Genomic DNA, 20406 nt, shown 5'->3' on the forward strand with positions numbered 1-20406 from the left:
TGACTTTTTTAAAAATGCCATGCAACTATTATCACACTAATTTCCAGCTGTCTCAAATGTCAAGTGTTTTGTTTAGTTCATTTGGATCAAGATCTAAATAAGTTCCATATCTTATACTGGTTGATAAAATTTAAAATTCTCTCTTAATCTATATGCTCCTCTCCATCTCATGTTTTCTCCTGAAATCTATTTGTTGAAGAAATCAGCATACTAATCACTGGTAAAAAGCAAGGAGCACTAGCGCAGTGACTTTACACAGTCACTGGAAGCAAGCACCTGAGGTTTCTCTCAACCTGCCTGCGATCTTGCCACTCCCTTTCACTAAGTGCTGGATTCTAAGCCCAATATATCTAGGCTTAAATTCTGGCTTGGTGTTTACTTGCTATAAAATCTTAATAAGCAAAGGGCATGTTAATTTTCTATTTCACATCTCTCAATTATAAAACAAAGATAATACTAAGTAGGCATTATGGAAATAATGTTTTGATAACTGGAAATAATAGGTGATAATCCCTGTCACAAATCTGACATTAAATAGCTATTCATAATTTAAGACTGAATGAGAAGGCAAAGTACCTTCATCTTTTTTTAGGTGTTCCAGATCAGTGTTAATCTCTGCTGTGTCTCACCCACACTAACCTAAATAAATACTGAGTAAACTGCGAATTTCTAAACCATTCTCTATAACAAAGGATTCTAGAAATACTCTGTGTTTTATTCAGGGTTGGGAAGGGAAGTAACAGGGTAAGAGCAGAACAAAGAGAACAGATGGAATAAACACCCAGCCCCCAGCCTGAGTCTGCAGAGACAGCTGCTGGCTTTCGTCATACTGCTGTTTTTTTCCCTTCTTTGTTCCTGAGGTGGAAGCCAGGAAAGGGTGGGGAAAGAGGAGGGGGGAAGGGGTGGAGATGAGGGCAGGACCGCCATCTCTGTTACTGAAAGTCACCTGATCTTTTCCACCAATCCCTAGTCTCTGACCTCACAATCTGGAACCTGAGCCAAAATAGCTCAACTGCGCACACCCCGTGGCCGAAAAGAAAAATGCAAGCAGAATAAGAAAAAGGGGAAACTCTTGGGAAGGATTTTCAGTTTTTCTTGCTAAGAGAAATGCAAACACACACACAGGAAAGTGCTGTATCTTCCCGTCTAGATCTAAAAGAAGAAATCACTGGCTCTAAGACGAGTTGGGATTATTGTAGGATCAGGAGGAAAGAATGGTTCCATCCCATCTTGCAGAAATGGTGTTACCAATGCCCTTCTATCAATGGGGTCCTCTGCCCAATGTTACTTTGAGATGAAAGAGTTAAAAAGAAACTATTATGAGTGAAGTAAAGGATGCTGTTACTTGCTTTATAGAACTGAACGCTAGTACTTGGCTTGGCAGATGAACTATCAGGTCCAAGTACTTCTTCTACAAGCATTCCAGACACTGAAATTTCTTTTTTAACCCTGTCTTTTTCATTATAAAAACAATATAACCACGTTATAGAAAAATCAAAAGAAAAATTACCTAGTACCCTAGCAAAATCTGACAGTATTCTGGTATATTTCCCTGCTAATCTTTTGCTTCTGCATTTGTTTTCAATGCAAAACAATTATAATAAGGTGTACATAATTTGTTTCCTGCTTTTCACACCAAACAGGGAATCACAAGCATTCTTCCACGTTGCTCCAAAGGCAATGGGCGAGAGTTCTAATACACAGGACAGTTACAGGACCCTAAGTTTTAGAGCAATTAATCTCCAGAACAAAAACTGAAATAGAATCAAGAAAACAAATGACGTAGGCCACTCCTTTCCTTTAAAGACCTTTTATAGAGTAGCATTCCTTTGCTAGCAGTACAAAATCTATCCCTGTTTGAGTGTCACGCTCAAGTGAAATCTGGAAGGTTCCCTGGCAGAACTTTGTAAGCCTTTCTTCCCCATATCATAATGGCTATAAACTCTGGTATGAGTTGCCATACATTTACAGAGCTGATAATGGGTAACTAACTCTTCAGTTCATTGTTATGTAAGAGTATTTTAAGGAAGATCAAAAGGACATGTATACATGCTAAGATGCGGTCAGATCAAATGGGTTACTATAGCTACCATTTCAAAAAAAGGGACAGATTATTTCATTACTCTGTTTTATCCCTGTATTCATTATAAAATAATGTCTTCTTCTTAGAAAATTGAAATTTTTTTAATGAGGAAAGTCTCTACACACTGATATGAAGAATCTCCAGGATATAGATGCAAGGTATAGAAACAGTATATAGATAGTACATTCCTTTTTTCTGGTAAGAGGAGGAAGGATAAGAATCTGTATCAGCATTTGTTTATAATTTTTTTTAAGTCTGAAAGGATAATCAAATTAATAAAAATGGTTACCTCTAGAGGGAAGAAGAATGGCATGGATGAATACTAGGGTGGGAATAAGACTTCTTTTATAATGTTTTTACTTCTGAACCACTTATGTTATCCATGCAGAAAAACAGGTAACAGGCTCAAAGAAAAGCCCCAGAGGAAGCATTATATGGAGATACCCTTAGTATTCCTTGCAAACTAGCCTGTCCACAACCTTATGTTTGGAAGGAGACTTGTTCAGCAACAGCAGCAACGTCATTTCAGGTCCAACAACTCCCAAATAGTGTAATGTCAAGGGATCCTCAGAACAGTGCCTTTTCCTTGAGGCAACAGCTTTGAGTTCCAGTATGCAGTAAGAGAGTACCGGATCACTCTTTTGCTCACCCCAAACCCTAGTTCTGCTTTGACACTTGCTGGATATCTCATTTCTTCACCTAAAAAAAAATCTCTAATCTCTACCAACTGCAGGTCTCCACAGCAAGAGAATAACCAAGCTTGAACAAAAATTATGTCTATATTGCTGTAACATTCTTATTTTGATCTCTTCCTCCTCCAATTTCTCACAGCTCCTTCCGTGTTATACAAGCCTGAGTCCAGCACAATACTCTGCCCTCCATCCAGCCTCTCCAGCTGAGTCAATCTCTAAGTGGTTCCTAGCTACTTCACTGACCACAGAGGACTTCTTCAAAACATTCTTCTAAGATAGTTACTGAGACCTGGTTTGGAAGATGGGAAGAAAAGAAAATAATTTTTAAAGTACCTCTGAAACAGTGGCTCCAAAATTGACTGCTAAGTCAACTGAAGATGTTGAATTGTTTCCTAATCAGTCTCATATGACCTCCATAAGAACAGGGATAGTACTTATATAATACCTATTCAGATACAGATATCAAAATATTATTAAGAGAAAAGGTAAAGAGTGGCTTAATTTCTACCATTAGCATGCTCCTCATGTAATCCTTATACTAAAGTTTGAGATTTACTGGTATCAACAGACATTTAAGGCTAGGGACTGACTGTACCAAGATGTTAGAAGTTTAAGTAATACTGATCCCCCAACTAGATGGTCTATGTCTCAGACAATGACATTTAAAAGGACATTTGGTCAGAAATAAAATCTGGAATCGGCAGATAATGGCAGATAGCACCTTGGATTTAAAAGTTACCATTTCAGTCTATATATTTCTAGAAAAGTGTGATACACTTTAGGTATACACTAAAGTTGGGGGTGACTAGAAAGAAAGAGGCTCTAAAAATGAGACTAGCTGGGGATAATTAGGAGTTAACAAATGACACAAAGGGGTGCCTTTTGACTGTGAAACTTTCTGCACCAGCATATTCTATCCAAGTTAGACCAGGGGAACTCCCTGAAAAAATGGATTCTGGCTATATATATATAAATATAAAACCTCTGGCTAGTTATCAATATATAATGTGGGTAGGTTCTATCATGTGTTTAAAAGTACCTTTTCAGCAGAAACTGAGACAGAGATGGGATTATGAGTGTGTAAATAATGAGGCTACAATGAGCTACCAAGCTAATAAAATACAGTCCTCTCTTTGAGCCCTCTCAAAGGAAGACTATGCTTTCATGAAGGCATCAGATAAAAAACAAAAACCTTTTCCAGCCTCTGGACCCGAAAAAGAGCACTAATGTTGCTACTGTAGAAAATACTAGCTGCAACAGGACAAGATCCTTTGTAAAACGGCAAGCTGTAGCTTTCTGTGTAATTTAACAGCTCATCAGTCCTCCAAATAAATTTCCTGACAGCTAGAGGGCAGTATACTAAGCAGCTTGTATTTGGAAAGGACAGAGGTTGCCTCTCTCTAACGTGATGACATCACTACCAAACGTAACAATGACACATCTAAAATAAAAGAGTTCCATGTGCCATCTGGTGGCAGAAAGCAGAAAAGCACACTGCTGCAAATAAAATATCAAATTCTCCAAGTCGAGAAGAAAATTACAATTTAATTCCTTTATCTGATGACGCTGTGCCTTAAACTTCCACCAGTAAGTTTTCTGTGGAAACTGCATCAGCAGACTTCATGCAATAGCTTTAAAGTTTTGCCCCAGTTTAGCTCTATACTCCTAAACACTGGTTGTAAGCAAGCAGCAGCTCCTAAGGCCTGAACTTTGGTGCACAGAATAAGAGAATGAAACTTAGACTAAAACAAACAAAATAACGAAGGACTTAGAAGGCTGTCAAAAGCAAAACTAGAGTTTGACATGACAGATAACACCAAAGACAGCTTATTGCAAGAAAAAAAAAAAAACAGAATAACAGAATCAGAAGTTTAGAATTGAAAGATATCTTTTAGGTTCATGTATCTCACTTTACAGATAGAGTCAAGGTATGAAAGATAACCTTTGGTGCAATCTTATTAGTGGTCTGATTAAAACAAGATATCACTTTTCCCCTACTAGACATTACCATAAATAATTTTTTTATTTTTGGTGGAAGTATAAATTGCTATAATCTTGCACCTATAAACTTGGGCCCAGAAATCTGATTTTTAAGAAATTACTGTGCAGAAATACAAGCTTGCAAAGACAACTAGAAATAGATGTTTCCTAAAGCACTGCTTGTAATATAAAAAAATGGAAAACTTATTTGTATTATATGACAGAATACAACTATCTGAAATAATGATGCAGATCTATATGTAAGGATGTCGAGATGCTGAAACATGTTAAAGAAAATACAAAACAGTATATACTGTATGAGATCATACCAACTACATTTAAAAAGAGGTATATATACCCGCATGTTTCTGTAAGTTTAATTTCCTTGCCCCATAATTTTCCAATAAAGTTTTATTCAGAAATTTACCACACTTTCTCACTTGAACAAAAAGGATTTTCCCATTCCTTTATTGGAATAACACATGCATATAAAAAGTATGATTTAGCAGGACATCTTTTTACCTTATATTTCCAGTGTATTCTACATACTTGTTAAAAGGAAGATAACAAATTAGTCCAGGAACTGGCTTTAGACAGGACCATGGTAACAGAGGAAGACAGAAGGTAGGTAAAAGTAATGATGGAAGTCTCTGGAAGTTCCTCTTCTGACAGCTTAAATTTTGTCAGTGAAGTAGGAAGAAAACATCCTCAACTGAGAATGAAAATGAGGGAAGTTTGGGCTGTTGAGGAGGAAAAAAAGGGGTGAAATAATCTGTAGGAAAGCAGGAAATTAAATGAATCTGAAATGCTCAAAATATGATTACCTGGCAGTATCAAGGGCCAAGCAACTTCATACATTAAGCAGAGGAGAGTTGGGAGAACAGCCAGTGAGTTAGCAGGAAAAGTAAAAGTGTTTCTTGTCCTGAAAGCTAAGAGAAGAAAGTCTATCAAAGGAGGGCCCAATTATGTGGTTTTCTCCAGCCATGTTCAGTTGCACACCTATAGGAGCAGGACAAAGACAGAAATGGGATTAACCAGGATTGTGGTTTTGCCAATCAAGTATGAAATGAGAGAGGTAATGGAAGAATAATACCCAAGGGAATGATTATAATGATTTACCAAGGAATTTTAGCTGAGGGAAAGAGTGAAGTCATCAAGAAGGTGAAGGACAGTGAATGGATTAGAGGTCTCAGCAGGGCTGGAGGACTGTTGGGGTCAGGATACCAAAGAGAATAAGGTAAAAAGATAGAATCCTGGTGGTATGAAATGAGATCCTAGAAGGGCTACACTCACTGCAATGACCATAGTGTGAAATGGGTAAGGTAGGATAGAGGACAAAATCTGTAGAATTCAAGGAACTGAAAAGGCCAGAATATTGGTAGGATGATCGTGACCTTTTTGTATAAAAATTCCTAAGAATTAAGTCAGAGGTAGTATTGGAGTACAGAAGAGAGTGAATATAAGCCAAGAGCTAAATTGGTTGAGAAATGAGGAGTACTGTGGGAGGCAGTAGATGACAACATGAAGAGAGAAAACGGGTGACATAACTTTATGTCAAAAGATTGGAAATTGTTGGTTTTTAGGAACTGTTTCCTTTTAGGAAAAAGAAAGGCAAAATGATCTGAAAGTGGCAATGGAGAACAAAGATGACATCCACCCCATCTCAAGCCCACTAGAGTGAGGTTTATGAGAACAGAGAAAAACAACCACATAAGGAAGCAAAAGGGAAAGCAGTATTGAGAGAAAACCAGGTTTCCAATAAAGCAAGGTAAAAAGTTTTTGCCAGTAATGGAGCATGAATTCAAGAAGGCACAGTGGACCCGTTTCAGGAGCTTAGGTGGGATGGAAGGAGACAAAACAGGAACCACACAGGACCTTATGGCGATTAAACCACAGGAAATGAAGGATGACCTAGGAGTCTAGGCTGCCTGTGGTAAATGACATAAACCAAGATAAATGGCATAATATTAGATCCAGTGGATTAAAAGCAAATGGTGATGAAAAGGTTGAGGTGTAGAGGGGCATATGAGGGGGTAGTTTAGGTTCCTTTTTTATGCTACTAGTGACAATAAGATGACAACCTGGAGGAGGTATGGTACTTTTTCCATGTGAAGGACTTCTGGCAACCCCAGATGATAGGGATGGATTTATGTTTTTAAATCACAAGGGACTATCATCTGATATTACAGAACTTCCCAATTTCTTTTTACTAGTAGTATGACCCTACTCAAAACCCAAGAGAGGCTAAGTAATTAAAAGGTAAGAATCCCAACAAATGTTCACTTGACTAGTACCTCTAGTCCTAATTCTACAAACTTGAGTGGAATAAGGAACTGATGAAACAGACATCTTTCTGCCAAGAGACTCACTGAACAAGGTAGAGTAGGTTGGGCTCTCACAAAATCTTGCTGCTAAAGGTTAAAAGCTGCAGAAGCTACAGATTCACTAATAAAGATGCAGCTGGGTGAGTGCCACCTAGTGGACAGAAAATAATAACAGGGAAAAAACAAAAAAACCCTACCATTCTCTTTGGGAAAGGGGCTCCTGCTGAAGCCTGAAGCAAGATAATTATGTCGGGGCAGCAGACAAGTAAACCTGTCCGTTGTGGCTAACAGTTTTGACTTCTGGAACAATAGAACTGGAGCCACACAGTCAAATGCGAACTGGAATACTGTTATTTTTTAATAAAATTCTCAGCTCTTAGTGAAGATCTTACTTTTAGCCAGAGATTTTTCTAAATTACTGCCATTAAATATTTGGAGAACTGTTCTGATGCTCACACTTCCCATAATGCATCTCTAACAAGTCTAGTGTTCTGTATTGTTTTTGGAAGGAAGGAATAAACCTAAAAATAAAAGTCACTGTACGTAGGACATGAGTTATCCACCTTGCTATGATTCAAGAGGTGATAGTATAATGATCACTTAACAAAAGAGAATAAGAGAAGAAATGCAAAATGGAAACTGGTTTATCTTGTACATACAAATAATGAACTCCCTAAGGCTACTATATCAATGAAAATGATCCCTTGGAGAAGATGGAAAAAAAAATTTAACTACTGGACATATTTCCAAGAAATTCAAAAAGAGCTGACAAAAAGTCCATGATAAAAGACTCTTTGCTGATCACTATAATAAGGAAAGTGAGAATGTGAAAAAGGACTAGAAGTTTTATGGCATTGTCTATCAAATGTAAATTCAAAATATTCCCTGGCAGGGAATAAGTTAACCGAGTAAGTAAATTCCTCATTTATAGGAAATAAAGCCTTCAGAAACACAACAACACTCATCTTTAAAAGAAAAATAATGGGTAAAAGAATCTGGAGGATAAAATTTTAGGACCAATACCTGTCCCTTAGCTCTTCTCTTGTAAAAAGGCACACATATTCTTGAACCTTAATAAAGCAGTAACTGGAGACTTCACTACAGAAGGCAGATGTGCGGAGTCAGGCATGTGCTTTCTTCAATGCCCATTCTTGGAGGGGTCAGTAGGTATACTGAACATTTTAGATATCAATAAAACATAAGGGGGATACAGGCATATTTAACAAATAGTAGAGTTGTGTTTATCAAGCAAGAGAGGAAATAATGCAATATTGTGAAAACCTAGTGTTCAAATAACTTCTTCATCAACACTGGCAACCACTGCGCTGAAATCAGCTAAGCAGTGCTTCTACTAGATAAACATGTCTTAACAAAAAAACAAAACAAAACAAAGAGATAAACATGTATTATTTCTTCAACTGGATTAGATTTGCTTGAGTTGAATATAGTCAGAACATGCCTTTTCCTTTATAACCCTAAATATCTAGTATCTCACTTACTTTCCCTATCTATTATTGTTCCCTTTTTTCTACTCAGTCACTGCCAATTCAAGGACATTTGTGTCTGAATGAATGAAGTGGTTCCTGAAGGCAGCATATCCCCTTCTTGCAGCTTTTGTCTGAATCTAAGCTTTCAGGGGCTTTTGGGGCAAGTATGTACACTTCTGGGACTTTGGAGTCATTATTTAGAGTTTGAACTCTGGGTCTGACACTTTTTATATAGTTTGGAAAAAGTAATTTAATCTGTGTTGCTACTTCATCTGGAGGATGAACTATTTACAAGGTTGATAATGAGTAGTTATCGATCATTTAATTATATCATCAATATTAAGACTAAGAATGAGAGACTTGGCAACTGACACTGGCTTCAGTATTCACACTACATTGGGTTAGTATTCAATTCAGTATGCAAGAATTACTGTTTAAAAGTAGTATGGATGAAAAGTCTTTTTCTGAAATATCAATATTAGAGATGTTTAAAGCACTGGAGGTAAAGTGCACTTGCTGTCATACTGATCTGTGTTTTCTAAGTGCTTACTTCTTAAGTTTTGAGACTTTGAAATTCCTTATCTGACAAAAACCTAAACCCTAAATAAGAAGCACAAAGACTTTTTACTAAAGTTTTCTTTCTTTTTTTTTTTTGGCCTTTTGTGAAGGGGCCACTTTGGTATTTTAAAAATACTACTATATCCCAATTCATAATGAGAATATAATACCCAAGAAGATCACTAAACTGTATAAAACCCAGCTAGAATTAATAGAAAATACAAATAGAATTAAAAAATGCAGGCCGGGCGCGGTGGCTCAAGCCTATAATCCCAGCACTTTGGGAGGCCGAGGCGGGTGGATCACGAGGTCAACAGATCGAGACCATCCTGGTCAACATGGTGAAACCCCATCTCTACTAAAAATACAAAACATTAGCTGGGCATGGTGGCGCATGCCTGTAATCCCAGCTGCTTGGGAGGCTGAAGCAGGAGAATTGCTTGAACCCAGGAGGCGGAGGTTGTGGTGAGCTGAGATCACACCATTGCACTCCAGCCTGGGTAACAAAAGCAAAACTCCATCTCAAAAAAATAAATAAACAAACAAACAAACAAATAAATAAATAAATGAGATGGGGGAAGGGAGAAAAGGGGCCCACTAGGTGTTCATTTGCAGTGGCACTAAGAGTGCAGAGCCCAGACTCAAGAAAGAAACTTATGCCAGAGGCCAATATAGGGATTCTGTGAACTTACAAATTAGAAAATCATTTAATTTTGACTTTGTCAACTAGTCTTTATTGATACACTAATACAGTATACGTGGTTACCATCACAGTATTTTAATTAAGAGAGTGGAAGTAATCCCTTAGGCTGGACTTTGGCATGGAAGGTGACAGTTTTCTTAGAGGAAAAGGCCATTTTGTCCTGAATGATAGGGCAACAAGACAGACCTGAGCATTATGGTCTTATACTCCTGGACACACACACACACACGCACTAGGGGCCATCAAGGCACCTCGCAATCTGTTAGACTCCTTATTAGAACAAAGTGCAGCCTATTTCCATCACTTAAGGAAAAAAATAAGAATCACCTTTAAAAATACTAATTGACTAGGGAGGGGCAGGGAAAATAAATGCTCCAAAGTTGCACTTAATTTTCATCACTAAGGTCGTAATAAACCTCTAAACAAACAAAAATGCTGGAAGAAGATGAAAATACAAAATTATTGGGCTATAATGGTCATTATACATGACAAGATATTTGAAATACTATCTCTCTCAGGGAAATAACTAACAAGTACCCTATCACAAGGCAGCACAAAACCACAAGAATTAAAAGTGAAGAACGAAGAGGGCAAAGTAAATCAGCTCTTCTAAAATAAAAGGAAACATATGAAGGTTAAAAAAGAAAAGCAAGAATTTATATAGAAAAAAATGGACCAGAAGTCAAGATCCTGGTTCTGATCATAACCTTGGGAAAGCTACCTAACTGTTCGGAGTCTATATATGCTACAGAGCGGAGAGAATACACATCCTGCCTGTCTTATAAGGCTTCTTTGCATGTCAAATAGGGTAACACGTTAAGGCACTATAAAAATTGTAAAACAACACAAATGTAAGGTAACAGTATTATTACTTACATTGTCCCTCACCTTCTAAAGAGATAAGTATGTGGTAGTTTAACATGAAACAAAATTTCTTCCCTGTTAGTTAAGACCAAAGCTATTAGTCCTTTTGAAGTCCAAGGGAGAGAGAAAAAAAAAAAAAAGAAAACCTAGCAAAGACAAATCAACCCTCAATCTCTAGTCTCAGTTTTCTAATGAGAAATTCCTCTATATCTATTTCATCTTTTTCTCTAATATTCAAGAGACCAAACTAAAAGCTCTTTTGTATTCTTACCTTTGGAAGCTTCAGGAGCAAAGTGCCAGGAGGGAGAAGGCATCCAATATTGGAAAGAAACAGAAGGAAGAAAAGGAATCACATACGGTTCTTTGTTAATGTACACAGCCACTTGGCCACCCAAACTGTTAAAAGACTCTATTCAACCCTTATTAATTAAGTACTTAGGACTGGAAATTGCACCTTAAGGCAGTGCCAGAATCTGTTCAAGAGTATCATCAAAATGAGCCCAAATCAAGCTGTGTCACTTTAATCTCATATTCCTACAAGTTATACTGATACAAAATACCTACATACAATAGTTCTCTTTCCCAACCATGTAACTCCATAATATTTAATATAATAACATATTTTCTTTCTTTTGAATGGGAAAATCCATCTGTCTTCCATCCAACATACCCTTTCTACCCTCACCCAGGGAAGGAAAGGGAATAGGAAACCTAATGAAAAATTCTAAGCCCTATACTGGACCTTTGCATCAAAGAGGAAGGTACTCACTCTTGGTCTGGGCAGAGAACGTAAGGGTAAGTTTGGCGAAAAGTTCATTGTTCTCAAAGCGGTCCTCCTTCACCTTTGTCCAGAAGCAGTCCTGGGAGAGGTCCTCAGCCACAAACTGTGGATAAAGGCAGGGTGTTAAAAATTAGTAAACTGAGCCCTGTACTTTCCATCCTAAAAAACGAATGAGTCTGTATAATAGGTGGCTGGCTGATTATCAACAATGTCTCACTAGAATAAGACTAACCTGAGGCACAGAATAGTGTGGTGGGATTAGGAGAGGGATTAGTATTAGAGAATACTTCCAGTTTATTTGTTTATGGATCCATAAATCTAAGAATTAGATTCATGTATACTATGTATCTTCCTCCTAACTCCAAATCCTCTAGCTTCAGAAGCATTAGGCTTTATTTCACATCTTCTCTTGCTCTCCATCATATTTTCCCCACCAGTTTGGCTAACTGTGCCAAATTTGCTCATTTTATGAGCAAATAAATCCCTAAGCTCCTTTATATTAACTTACCTTCTAGAAGCAAAAGGCTAACTAACTCAGAATCACAGGCATCTCAAACACATCATGGGAACAATACTGTGCATGCAAATATGGGCTGAGTAATTTATATACTATGAAACTGGTGTAGAGTGGATTCATAAATCCATGACTTTTGGATCAGCACAATTATCAGTAGCTTGCAGACTGGTGAATGACTATTATCAAACTGTGTGTTACCATGGTATTGACAGCCTCAGAGAAAAGGCAGAAAACATGAAGTATAAGTTTAGTTAAGATTAAATTCAGAGTACAGGGTTCACAGAACTCTCCATGGTGATGTATGGCATATAGAAGATGCCTAATATCTGCTGAATAAACATAAGCATGAGTGAAACTTGAAGACAGAAAGATGTAAGCCATAAGGGAGGTGCAGCCCATCCATGCACAAAATACAAAGTAGAAAATTGGTAGTAAAATGGTTTCTTAAGATCAACTGGTGAGGCCAGACACAGCAGCTCATGCCTTTAATCCCAGTACTTTAGGAGGCTGAGGTGGGTGGCTCACAAGGTCAGGAGATTGAGACCATCCTGGCTAACATGGTTAAGCCCCATCTCTACTAAAAATAAAATAAATAAGTTATCTGGGTGTGGTAGCAAGCGCCTGTAGTACCAGCTACTCAGGAGGCTAAGGCAGGAGAATCACTTGAACCTGGGAGGCAGAGGCTGCAGTGAGCCGAGATCATGCCACTGTACTCCAATCTAGGCAACAAGAATGAGACTTCGTCTCAAAAATTAAAAAAAAAAAAAAAAGATCTACTGGTGAAGAAATAGAGATTCTTACCTTGGACCAGTTTGGCCTCCGGAGCTGCACCTCTGGCTTATAAAGCTTTTTGGGGGTTAATCCAAATGGCAGAACTGGGGCTGCAGGAACTCCAAATCCAAATGGGGGAGGTGGAGGCATACCCATGCCAGGTGGAGGTGGAGGAATACCAGGGCCTCCAGGAAAAGGAGGAGGTGGAGGGATTCCAGGACCACCAGGAAGAGGGGGAGGAGGAGGTGGTATTCCTACTCCCCCAGGCAAGGGAGGAGGTGGTGGGGGGATTCCAGCACCACCAGGCAAAGGAGGCGGCGGTGGGGGGATTCCAGCACCACCAAGCAAAGGAGGAGGTGGAGGGATGCTAGCACCCCCAGGCAAAGGAGGGGGTGGAGGGATGCTAGCACCCCCAGGCAAAGGAGGGGGTGGTGGGGGGATTCCAGCACCACCAAGCAAAGGAGGAGGTGGAGGGATGCTAGCATCCCCAGGCAAAGGAGGAGGTGGAGGGATGCTAGCACCCCCAGGCAAAGGAGGAGGTGGAGGGATGCTAGCACCCCCAGGCAAAGGAGGAGGTGGAGGGATGCTAGCACCCCCAGGCAAAGGAGGGGGTGGAGGGATGCTAGCACCCCCAGGAAAAGAAGAGGGTGGAGAGATAGCAGTAACTACAGGTAAAGAAGGGGGTGAGGGGATGCAAACACCCCCAGGCAAAGGAGGTGGTGGTGGAGGAGGAGGAGGAACTATGGTACTACCCCCAGGAGCAGGTGGTGGTGGAATAATAGTGCCAGAGTCACCAGGTAAAGGAGGGGCAGGGGGAACAGTAGCACTACTAGGAACAGAAGGAGCTATAGCAACAGCTGCCACAGAGAGGGAAGCCATTTCTTTCTTGGCATCTTCCAGTTCCTTTGTCAGCTTGGCAACCTACAAGTATAACATCAATGTGAGTACTTCTCACCCCACTTCAGGGACTACTGGGGCTAGAAGGAATCTAACAAATGACTTAATCCAAACTTCTCATTTTACAAATGGAGAAACTGAGGAGTCAGAGAGATCACATGATCACCTAAAGTCACACTGCTTAGCAGCAGAGACAAAACTAGAATTCAGGTCTTCATATTCTTAGTTCAGAATGCTTTGTATTAAAAAGACAATTTTAACATTTATGTTAAACTCTCCCTTGATTAGAAAATGTAAAGTCAAATAAATCGAATGCTTTAGTTATATAACTAATATATGTGCTACACAGATGATTATATGACCACCTAAGTAATCAAGTTAACAGATATCAAAGATCATTCAAGTATTTACTACTGCACAGGGAGTGTGTAAGGATAAATCTGTGCAGAGATGACTAAACTAACAGAAAATCAGCTAATTTGTAACAGTTTAGTTTTTATTCCTAATTTATTAGAAGATTTATCACCTTAATTTTTAATGTTTATCTGTATTTTCCAGATTTTCTGTCTTATGTATTACCCCCAACACAAACCAAAAACCAGTATATTATTTTTAAAATATGCACCATGTAACTAGATTGCCTATTAGTAGCTGATCCCTCCCTAGGAGTGAGATGATTGACTCCTATTCTAAGCCATGTGCATCTTGAGGTTACAGGTCACTCTGCCTTCCCTGCTCAGGCATTACCTCTCCTGTGAGCTGGGACACCTCTGCTTCTAGATCCTGTTTCTCTGTGGCAATCTGTTGCTTTTCAGAATCCAGTGCATCCTTTTCTCCCTGAAGATTTTGAAGCTTCTGCTCAAAGTCACTTTCCATCTTTTTCATTTCCACCTGTAGCTCATGTCGGGCTGTTAACTCTGAGTCCAGCTAGAGAAAAAAAACAAATCAGGCTCCCAGTAAGCTCTCCATCTCAGTAAGAAGAACGAGTACTATTACTCATAATTCCCCTCACCTCCTCTTTTGCCTGGGGGTGCTGGAATCTGCCCCCAACCCCCATCTCCTGTTTTGGGCCAAGAATTGATCTGTAGAGCTCACAAATTCAGGCTATGCTTGGGGAAAAAAAGCACCATGATTCTAACCTTAAAATCAAGATTAAAGGAGAAGGGAATCAGTTCATTTCCATAGATTCCCTATTTTTACAGTAAAAAGAAACAAAACAAAGATTTTAAAGGTATTTAACTAGGTCAGCCATGGTAGTACAATCCCAATATTCTCTAGGATAAAAAAACCTATTAACCACAGTAAGAGTCCTTAACAATTGAAGAGAAAAAGAAAACTCAAAGACATTTTCCACTTCTACTGTTCAAAGGACCCCAGTTCCTAATGTTCTAGGGATAAGAGGCCTAAAATGCCAAGCAAATCTGAGAGTCCCATCACTATTATATGAGTATCATCTGTCTTTCTTTTCCTGCCTAATAGCCCAAGAACTGTAAACCCACCAGGAAAGCTCCTGATAATGACATCCATATCACTTTCTCCAATGACTAACCTATACTGGAATGGTTTCCCCTGGGAATTACACATCCGATGCTAAATGCTTCCAAAATACCACAGAAAAAAAGTGTCTCACAGGTCAGGAAAATAATAATCCTCAAAGCAAGATATACTCAAACACATGTTTTTGGTCTCATATGCACCTTCTTTTCCAGCTCTGCAGCTTTGGCTTCAGATTTCTCCACCTTTGTCTTATCAATCATTTGATCTGAAAAGAAGAGTCAGTAAGTAAAGCTCCCAATTCTCTTAGTCTATTTCTTTTATACCCAAGCCTTTTCAAAGAACAGTCTTTTATCTTTTTGATTATTTTTATTATCTTTCTTAATGTTCTGGACTAGACAAAGAAATGAAACTTTCAGTTAAGTTTAACATGTGATCTCTGGGTATGTGGTAAGGCTACCATGCTCGTGGCATGAAGAATGCCTATGAGTGACACTTTCGACTTTCTGAGACCAGCAGGAGTTCCTGCAAAAGGTGCTGGTGTGTTTTTGTTTTGTTTTGTTTTTTTGAGACAGAGTTTCGCTCTTGTTGCCCAGGCTGGAGTGCAATGGTGCAATCTTGGTTCACCGCAACCTCCACCTCCTGGGTTCAGGCAATTCTCCTGCCTCAGCCTCCTGAGTAGCTGGGATTACAGGCACACGCCACCATGCCCAGCTAATTTTTTTTTTTTTTTTTGGAAAGACGGCATTTCACCAGGATGGTCTCGATCTCTTGACCTCATGATGCACCCGCCTTGGCCTCCCAAAGTGCTGGGCTTACAGGCGTGAGCCACCATGCCCGGCAACTGGTGTGTGTTTTATGTAGAAATAAACAAAAGACCTACAGATTCCTGGCAAAAATGCTGGTTATGATGTAAGAAATGACAAAAATAGAAATATCTGGGGACTGGAAAGGTATCTTCTCTGACATTTTCACTAAAAAAAGATGCAAAATAAAAGGAAGAAGCAAAACTTGGAGAAGCCAGATAGAAGAGTGTGCTTACCAATTAATCCCTCAATTTCTATCTGGAGGTGCCGGCACTTGAAGTCGGGATCAGCCCCATTCTTGTGTAGAACTATTTGGGAAATACATTCTTCAATCAACTTATAGTACTGAGGTCTACAAGAGAATAAAACGGGGTCATCAAAGGAAAATCAAAATATAATTTTCAGAAGTATTCAGGACCAAGAAAACTTAACTGCTTTGACAACTGAGAGACCAGGAAAAATTTTTGTAAAGATAACACAAGTATCACTGCCATGCTAAGAAAACTTCTTTTCCACATCAGCTACCTTATCTACTTCAGATAATCAAAACTTCCTGTCATCTGCCTCCTAGTGCCAATACTTTCCATCTAAGAATTTGGGTTTGATCCTTCCTGTGATGGATAGTGCTATTGCTAAATCTATACTTCCAGGAAACTATAAAGAATTTAAAATTGCCACCTCTCTTTGCTATCATCTTCATCCTATTTACCTACTTCCCTCCAAAAACAGACAGGCATTTCACCTTACATACTCTTGACCTCTTCCACTGGGATGCCTTTGAGTTAGATTAAAAAAATAAGGCAACTTTCTTTATATCTGTGACTGAAGAACCCTACTCCTGAGTCTTTGTCTTTACTTTTTCCCTTTACAGAACAATCTTTGAATTTAAGGAATTCACTCTCCCCTTTTAGGCTCAAATTCAAAACTTCCCATAAGCACACCAACTTACCTGGCCTCATAGTCATTTCGGACCAAGAGTAAGTGCTGCAGGATGGAAAGGAAGTGTGGCTCTGCCTTTGAATCCTTCACTGTGTTTAAGAGAATCTGGAAGACTTCACTAAAGTCAGTGAAAAAGGGAAATAAGCTAAGGAAAGCAAACATGTAGAAATTACGTTTGACAAGTGGCTTATTCAACTCTTGGAAAAACTAGGGAAAAGTAGCAAGACGCCACTTCCATTCTACTGGCTGTTCTTTCTGTAAACATCACTAGAAACTTTAAGCTTTCTAAAACGTCCTTTTGCCAAGGGACCAGTGAGTTGGGTAGTACTATACACACAGAGGATTTCTAGTAAGTACTTGGCTTGAAGATCAGGCAGTAGATAGAAACTAAGAGATAACTGCCTCAAAGTTACTTATTGAAAATATTAACAGGTTAACTAAATTACTCCTTCTGTCAGTCCAAACATCTCTAAAATTCAGTTCTACATCTTAGTAAGCTAAGCTATCATGTTCTAGGAAGTTTAGAATTATTTTGATGACTTCCATGCTCAACAACCCTCAGATCACCTTTACTGATTTCCCTGGTCTATAACAAGGTAAGTAAAGCCAGCAGCAATAAAAATACACATGTCTTATTTAATGAGAAGACACACAAGCCTAATGCTGTTTTGAGTCATCATCCCCCAAAACATTTCACACAGGGATCAGGGAACTAAATAAAATGAATGTCTCATTTGTCTTGAAACGAGTCGGTAAAAGGATATTCCATCTCTATGCGAATGTCATCCAGCCGTCCCTTCAGGTCATAGAAATCCTCTTCCCCTTGTTCATCAAACACAGTTAGTTGCACTTTCATATCATCATTTTCAATCTCTCGAAGGTCCTGTCAACAACAAAAGAAGTTAGGGCACCCAAAAGTATCCTATGTGGTTAGAAACCTAAGCTTTTCAACCTGGTTTTTAATTGAAAACCAGAGTTGTCCCAGGGATTGTTGAGCCATACAGCAGAAAGGAACCAGGCTAGACTTTCTAATGAAGTGTAATATCTTACCTGCAACACCTGATGTAGCCCCAAGCGCATCAGTTCACTTCTGATGTGAACTCGGAAGTCAAGTTCTTCAGCTGGTGTGATGAGAGCATTAATCAGCTGTAGGCATCCAACCTAAAATGTGAAAATTCAGCAGCTATGTCATTGCTAACTCCTGGATATCAATAATCCATTTTCTTTAATACATTCTTAGGTCCCCAAATACAACCTGAAAGATACAATACAAAAACTCTAAAAATGACTTTTCTACTACAGCAATGAAACCTGTTTTGAGTACAGATCTAGCAAGCCCAAAGCTCTAAATGATTCCAAGGATTTGACAGTATATGTTGTTGTAGGTCTCAGTTTTCCTAGATTACAAACAGATACCATGCCTTTTTCCATCTCATAATGAGAAAACAGTTCATTCTTTATCTTCTTGGAGAGAAGGTTAATCATTTTCCTTTCAGAACAGATTGTGAAATGTAAAATATATAGTTGGGAGCCACTCCATGTATTCTAGTAAAAGGTCAAATGAATTTAAGTCTGTACATCTTGAATTCTATTCTTGGGCCCAGTTTCTGGGGATATACATGCCTTCAGTGCAATAGAGGTCCCACTTTTTAATCCATCCAGCAGTGGCTGGAAACGTTCCACTTCATCCATCTCAGCTCTTTCTGTCATTGCCTCTAAAACCCTTTCATTCCTGTCCAGGAGAAAAGAAAGGGAGAGAACTTTCCAGGTATTCTGACGCAGACATGTATAATGAGTAGATTACACAGGGGCACAGACCAGTTAGGAAAAGGGACATTATCAGTGTTACAGATTTCTCACATTATTATTCTCACCACTCAGTTTCCAGAAACTGCTGAAAACTGAGGACCATCTCTTCAGAGAAGTGCATTCCCTAAAACTCATCTACCTAAGCTTCTATCCATAAATACTAATCAAGTCCCCTGTTCCATGAAGTATAAACTGATACAACTTTTGGAGGGGCATTTAACAGTACAATTTTGCATGCATGTAACATATAGTCTACTTCCAGAAATGTATCCAACATATATGAATAAATGTGAAAGAAGATATGCCAAGGACATTCATTGCAGTATCATTTGTAAAAATTATCACCTGGAACAGGTACAGAAATCTGCTTTAAAAAGTATCTGTAAGTCCAGCAACAGGGCAATTGTTAAATAAATTATAGGGCATACATACATGCATACAGAATACTAAACAGCCACTAAAGATAATAAGGTAGATCTGTAAGTACTGACATAGAAAAAAAAGTCCAAAATCTACTATTAAAAAGAAACAAGTTGAGAAGAATGATTTAACTTTTGTTAAACCAAATCCCTCTACAATAATAAAAATCTATCCTATATATGCAGTTGGTTTTATAGGCATAAGTGACATTCCTCAGCTCTTAAGATACTATCTCTTGGGGTGGCAGATGTCTAGAATCAAGGGGACGCACTATGTGTGTCTATGCCTAGAAAACGTTGAGACTATATTATCCCATTAACGGTCGTTCTCTCCACAGAATAGGATTTAGCAAAGGGATGAGCCAGTTATATTTTACTTTATATACTTCTATAATGTTTGAATTTTAAAAATAACATTGTGCCACTTCTGAATAAAAAAAAAAAAAGAACAGTAAAAAGAAACCCTCGTCCTAGACAATACAGCCATTAGGAGACATCTTGCTATATCTCTGATAAACAGTGGAACATTCAGGATAGCACCAATCACTTAGAAATTGTTCTTAAATGTTAAGATTCTTAGTGTTCAATCTGGGAAGAAATACAATCTTACCCAGTATTTATGACCAAGGGGACACCCAATCAACTCAATTGTCCTCTAAACTAAGAAAACGATAAAATTGAAAATGAAGAAGAAAAATTATTCCAGTCACATACATGTCCTCTGGTTGTGGTAGAATACAAAGAGCAGAGAGCAGCTTAGCTGCATCAATCATCATGTTGGGAACAGCAGGATCCATGGCTCTGACCAGCAGTAGGATTCCTTCTTCTGTCTCCAACATGGTCTTGATTCCAAACTAGTAGGGCCAAGAACAAAGAAAGGAGGATGAAAGATGATAGCATCTAACTGGGGACAAGTTTAGGGGTTGTTATGGGTTGAATGGTATCCTCTCAAATTCATATGCTGAAGCTCTAATCCCAGTACTTCAAAATGTAACCTCATCTGGAAAAATAGTCATTGCAAATATAATTAGTTAAGCTATAATGAAGTCATACTGGAGTAAAATGGGTCCGTAATCCAACATGGCCAGTGTCCTTATAAAAAGAGGAAATTTGGATATGGATACATACAGAGGGAGAACATCATGTGATCACACAGGCAGAGATCAGGATGATGCATCTACAAGACAAGGAGTGCCAAGGATTGCCAGCAAGCTACCAGAAACTAGAAGGGGTATGGAACACATGATCACCCACAGCCTTCAGAAGAACCAACCCTGCTGAT

The 20406-nt window shown here is 38.7% G+C and overlaps 1 protein-coding gene and 1 long non-coding RNA gene across 4 annotated transcripts in view; both read right to left on the bottom strand.

Annotated features, from left to right (window-relative positions):
* Positions 1 to 5187: 5187 nt before the first annotated feature.
* Positions 5188 to 5717, bottom strand: LOC144580929 (uncharacterized). The gene is made up of 2 exons (XR_013531268.1): positions 5580 to 5717; positions 5188 to 5495 (listed from the first exon to the last, which is right to left on the bottom strand). It is a non-coding gene; the product is annotated as an uncharacterized LOC144580929 (long non-coding RNA).
* A 3482-nt stretch (positions 5718 to 9199) lies between these two features.
* Positions 9200 to 20406, bottom strand: part of LOC100386129 (protein diaphanous homolog 1) — a 51202-nt gene continuing 39995 nt past the window's right edge. For all 3 annotated transcript variants that reach the window (XM_078361630.1, XM_078361642.1, XM_078361636.1), the window contains 10 exons: positions 19839 to 19978; positions 18520 to 18628; positions 17947 to 18057; positions 17661 to 17779; positions 16907 to 17023; positions 16194 to 16309; positions 15355 to 15419; positions 14405 to 14584; positions 12791 to 13681; positions 9200 to 11575 (listed from right to left, as the gene is read on the bottom strand). In XM_078361630.1, the coding sequence (XP_078217756.1) occupies positions 11441 to 11575; positions 12791 to 13681; positions 14405 to 14584; positions 15355 to 15419; positions 16194 to 16309; positions 16907 to 17023; positions 17661 to 17779; positions 17947 to 18057; positions 18520 to 18628; positions 19839 to 19978 (1983 nt within the window). In that variant the 3' untranslated portion in view covers positions 9200 to 11440. The remainder of the gene's footprint in view (positions 11576 to 12790; positions 13682 to 14404; positions 14585 to 15354; positions 15420 to 16193; positions 16310 to 16906; positions 17024 to 17660; positions 17780 to 17946; positions 18058 to 18519; positions 18629 to 19838; positions 19979 to 20406) is intronic.

The sequence above is a fragment of the Callithrix jacchus genome, chromosome 2 (genome assembly GCF_049354715.1).
Source record: "Callithrix jacchus isolate 240 chromosome 2, calJac240_pri, whole genome shotgun sequence".
In the NCBI taxonomy this organism is placed as follows: Eukaryota; Metazoa; Chordata; class Mammalia; order Primates; family Cebidae; genus Callithrix; species Callithrix jacchus.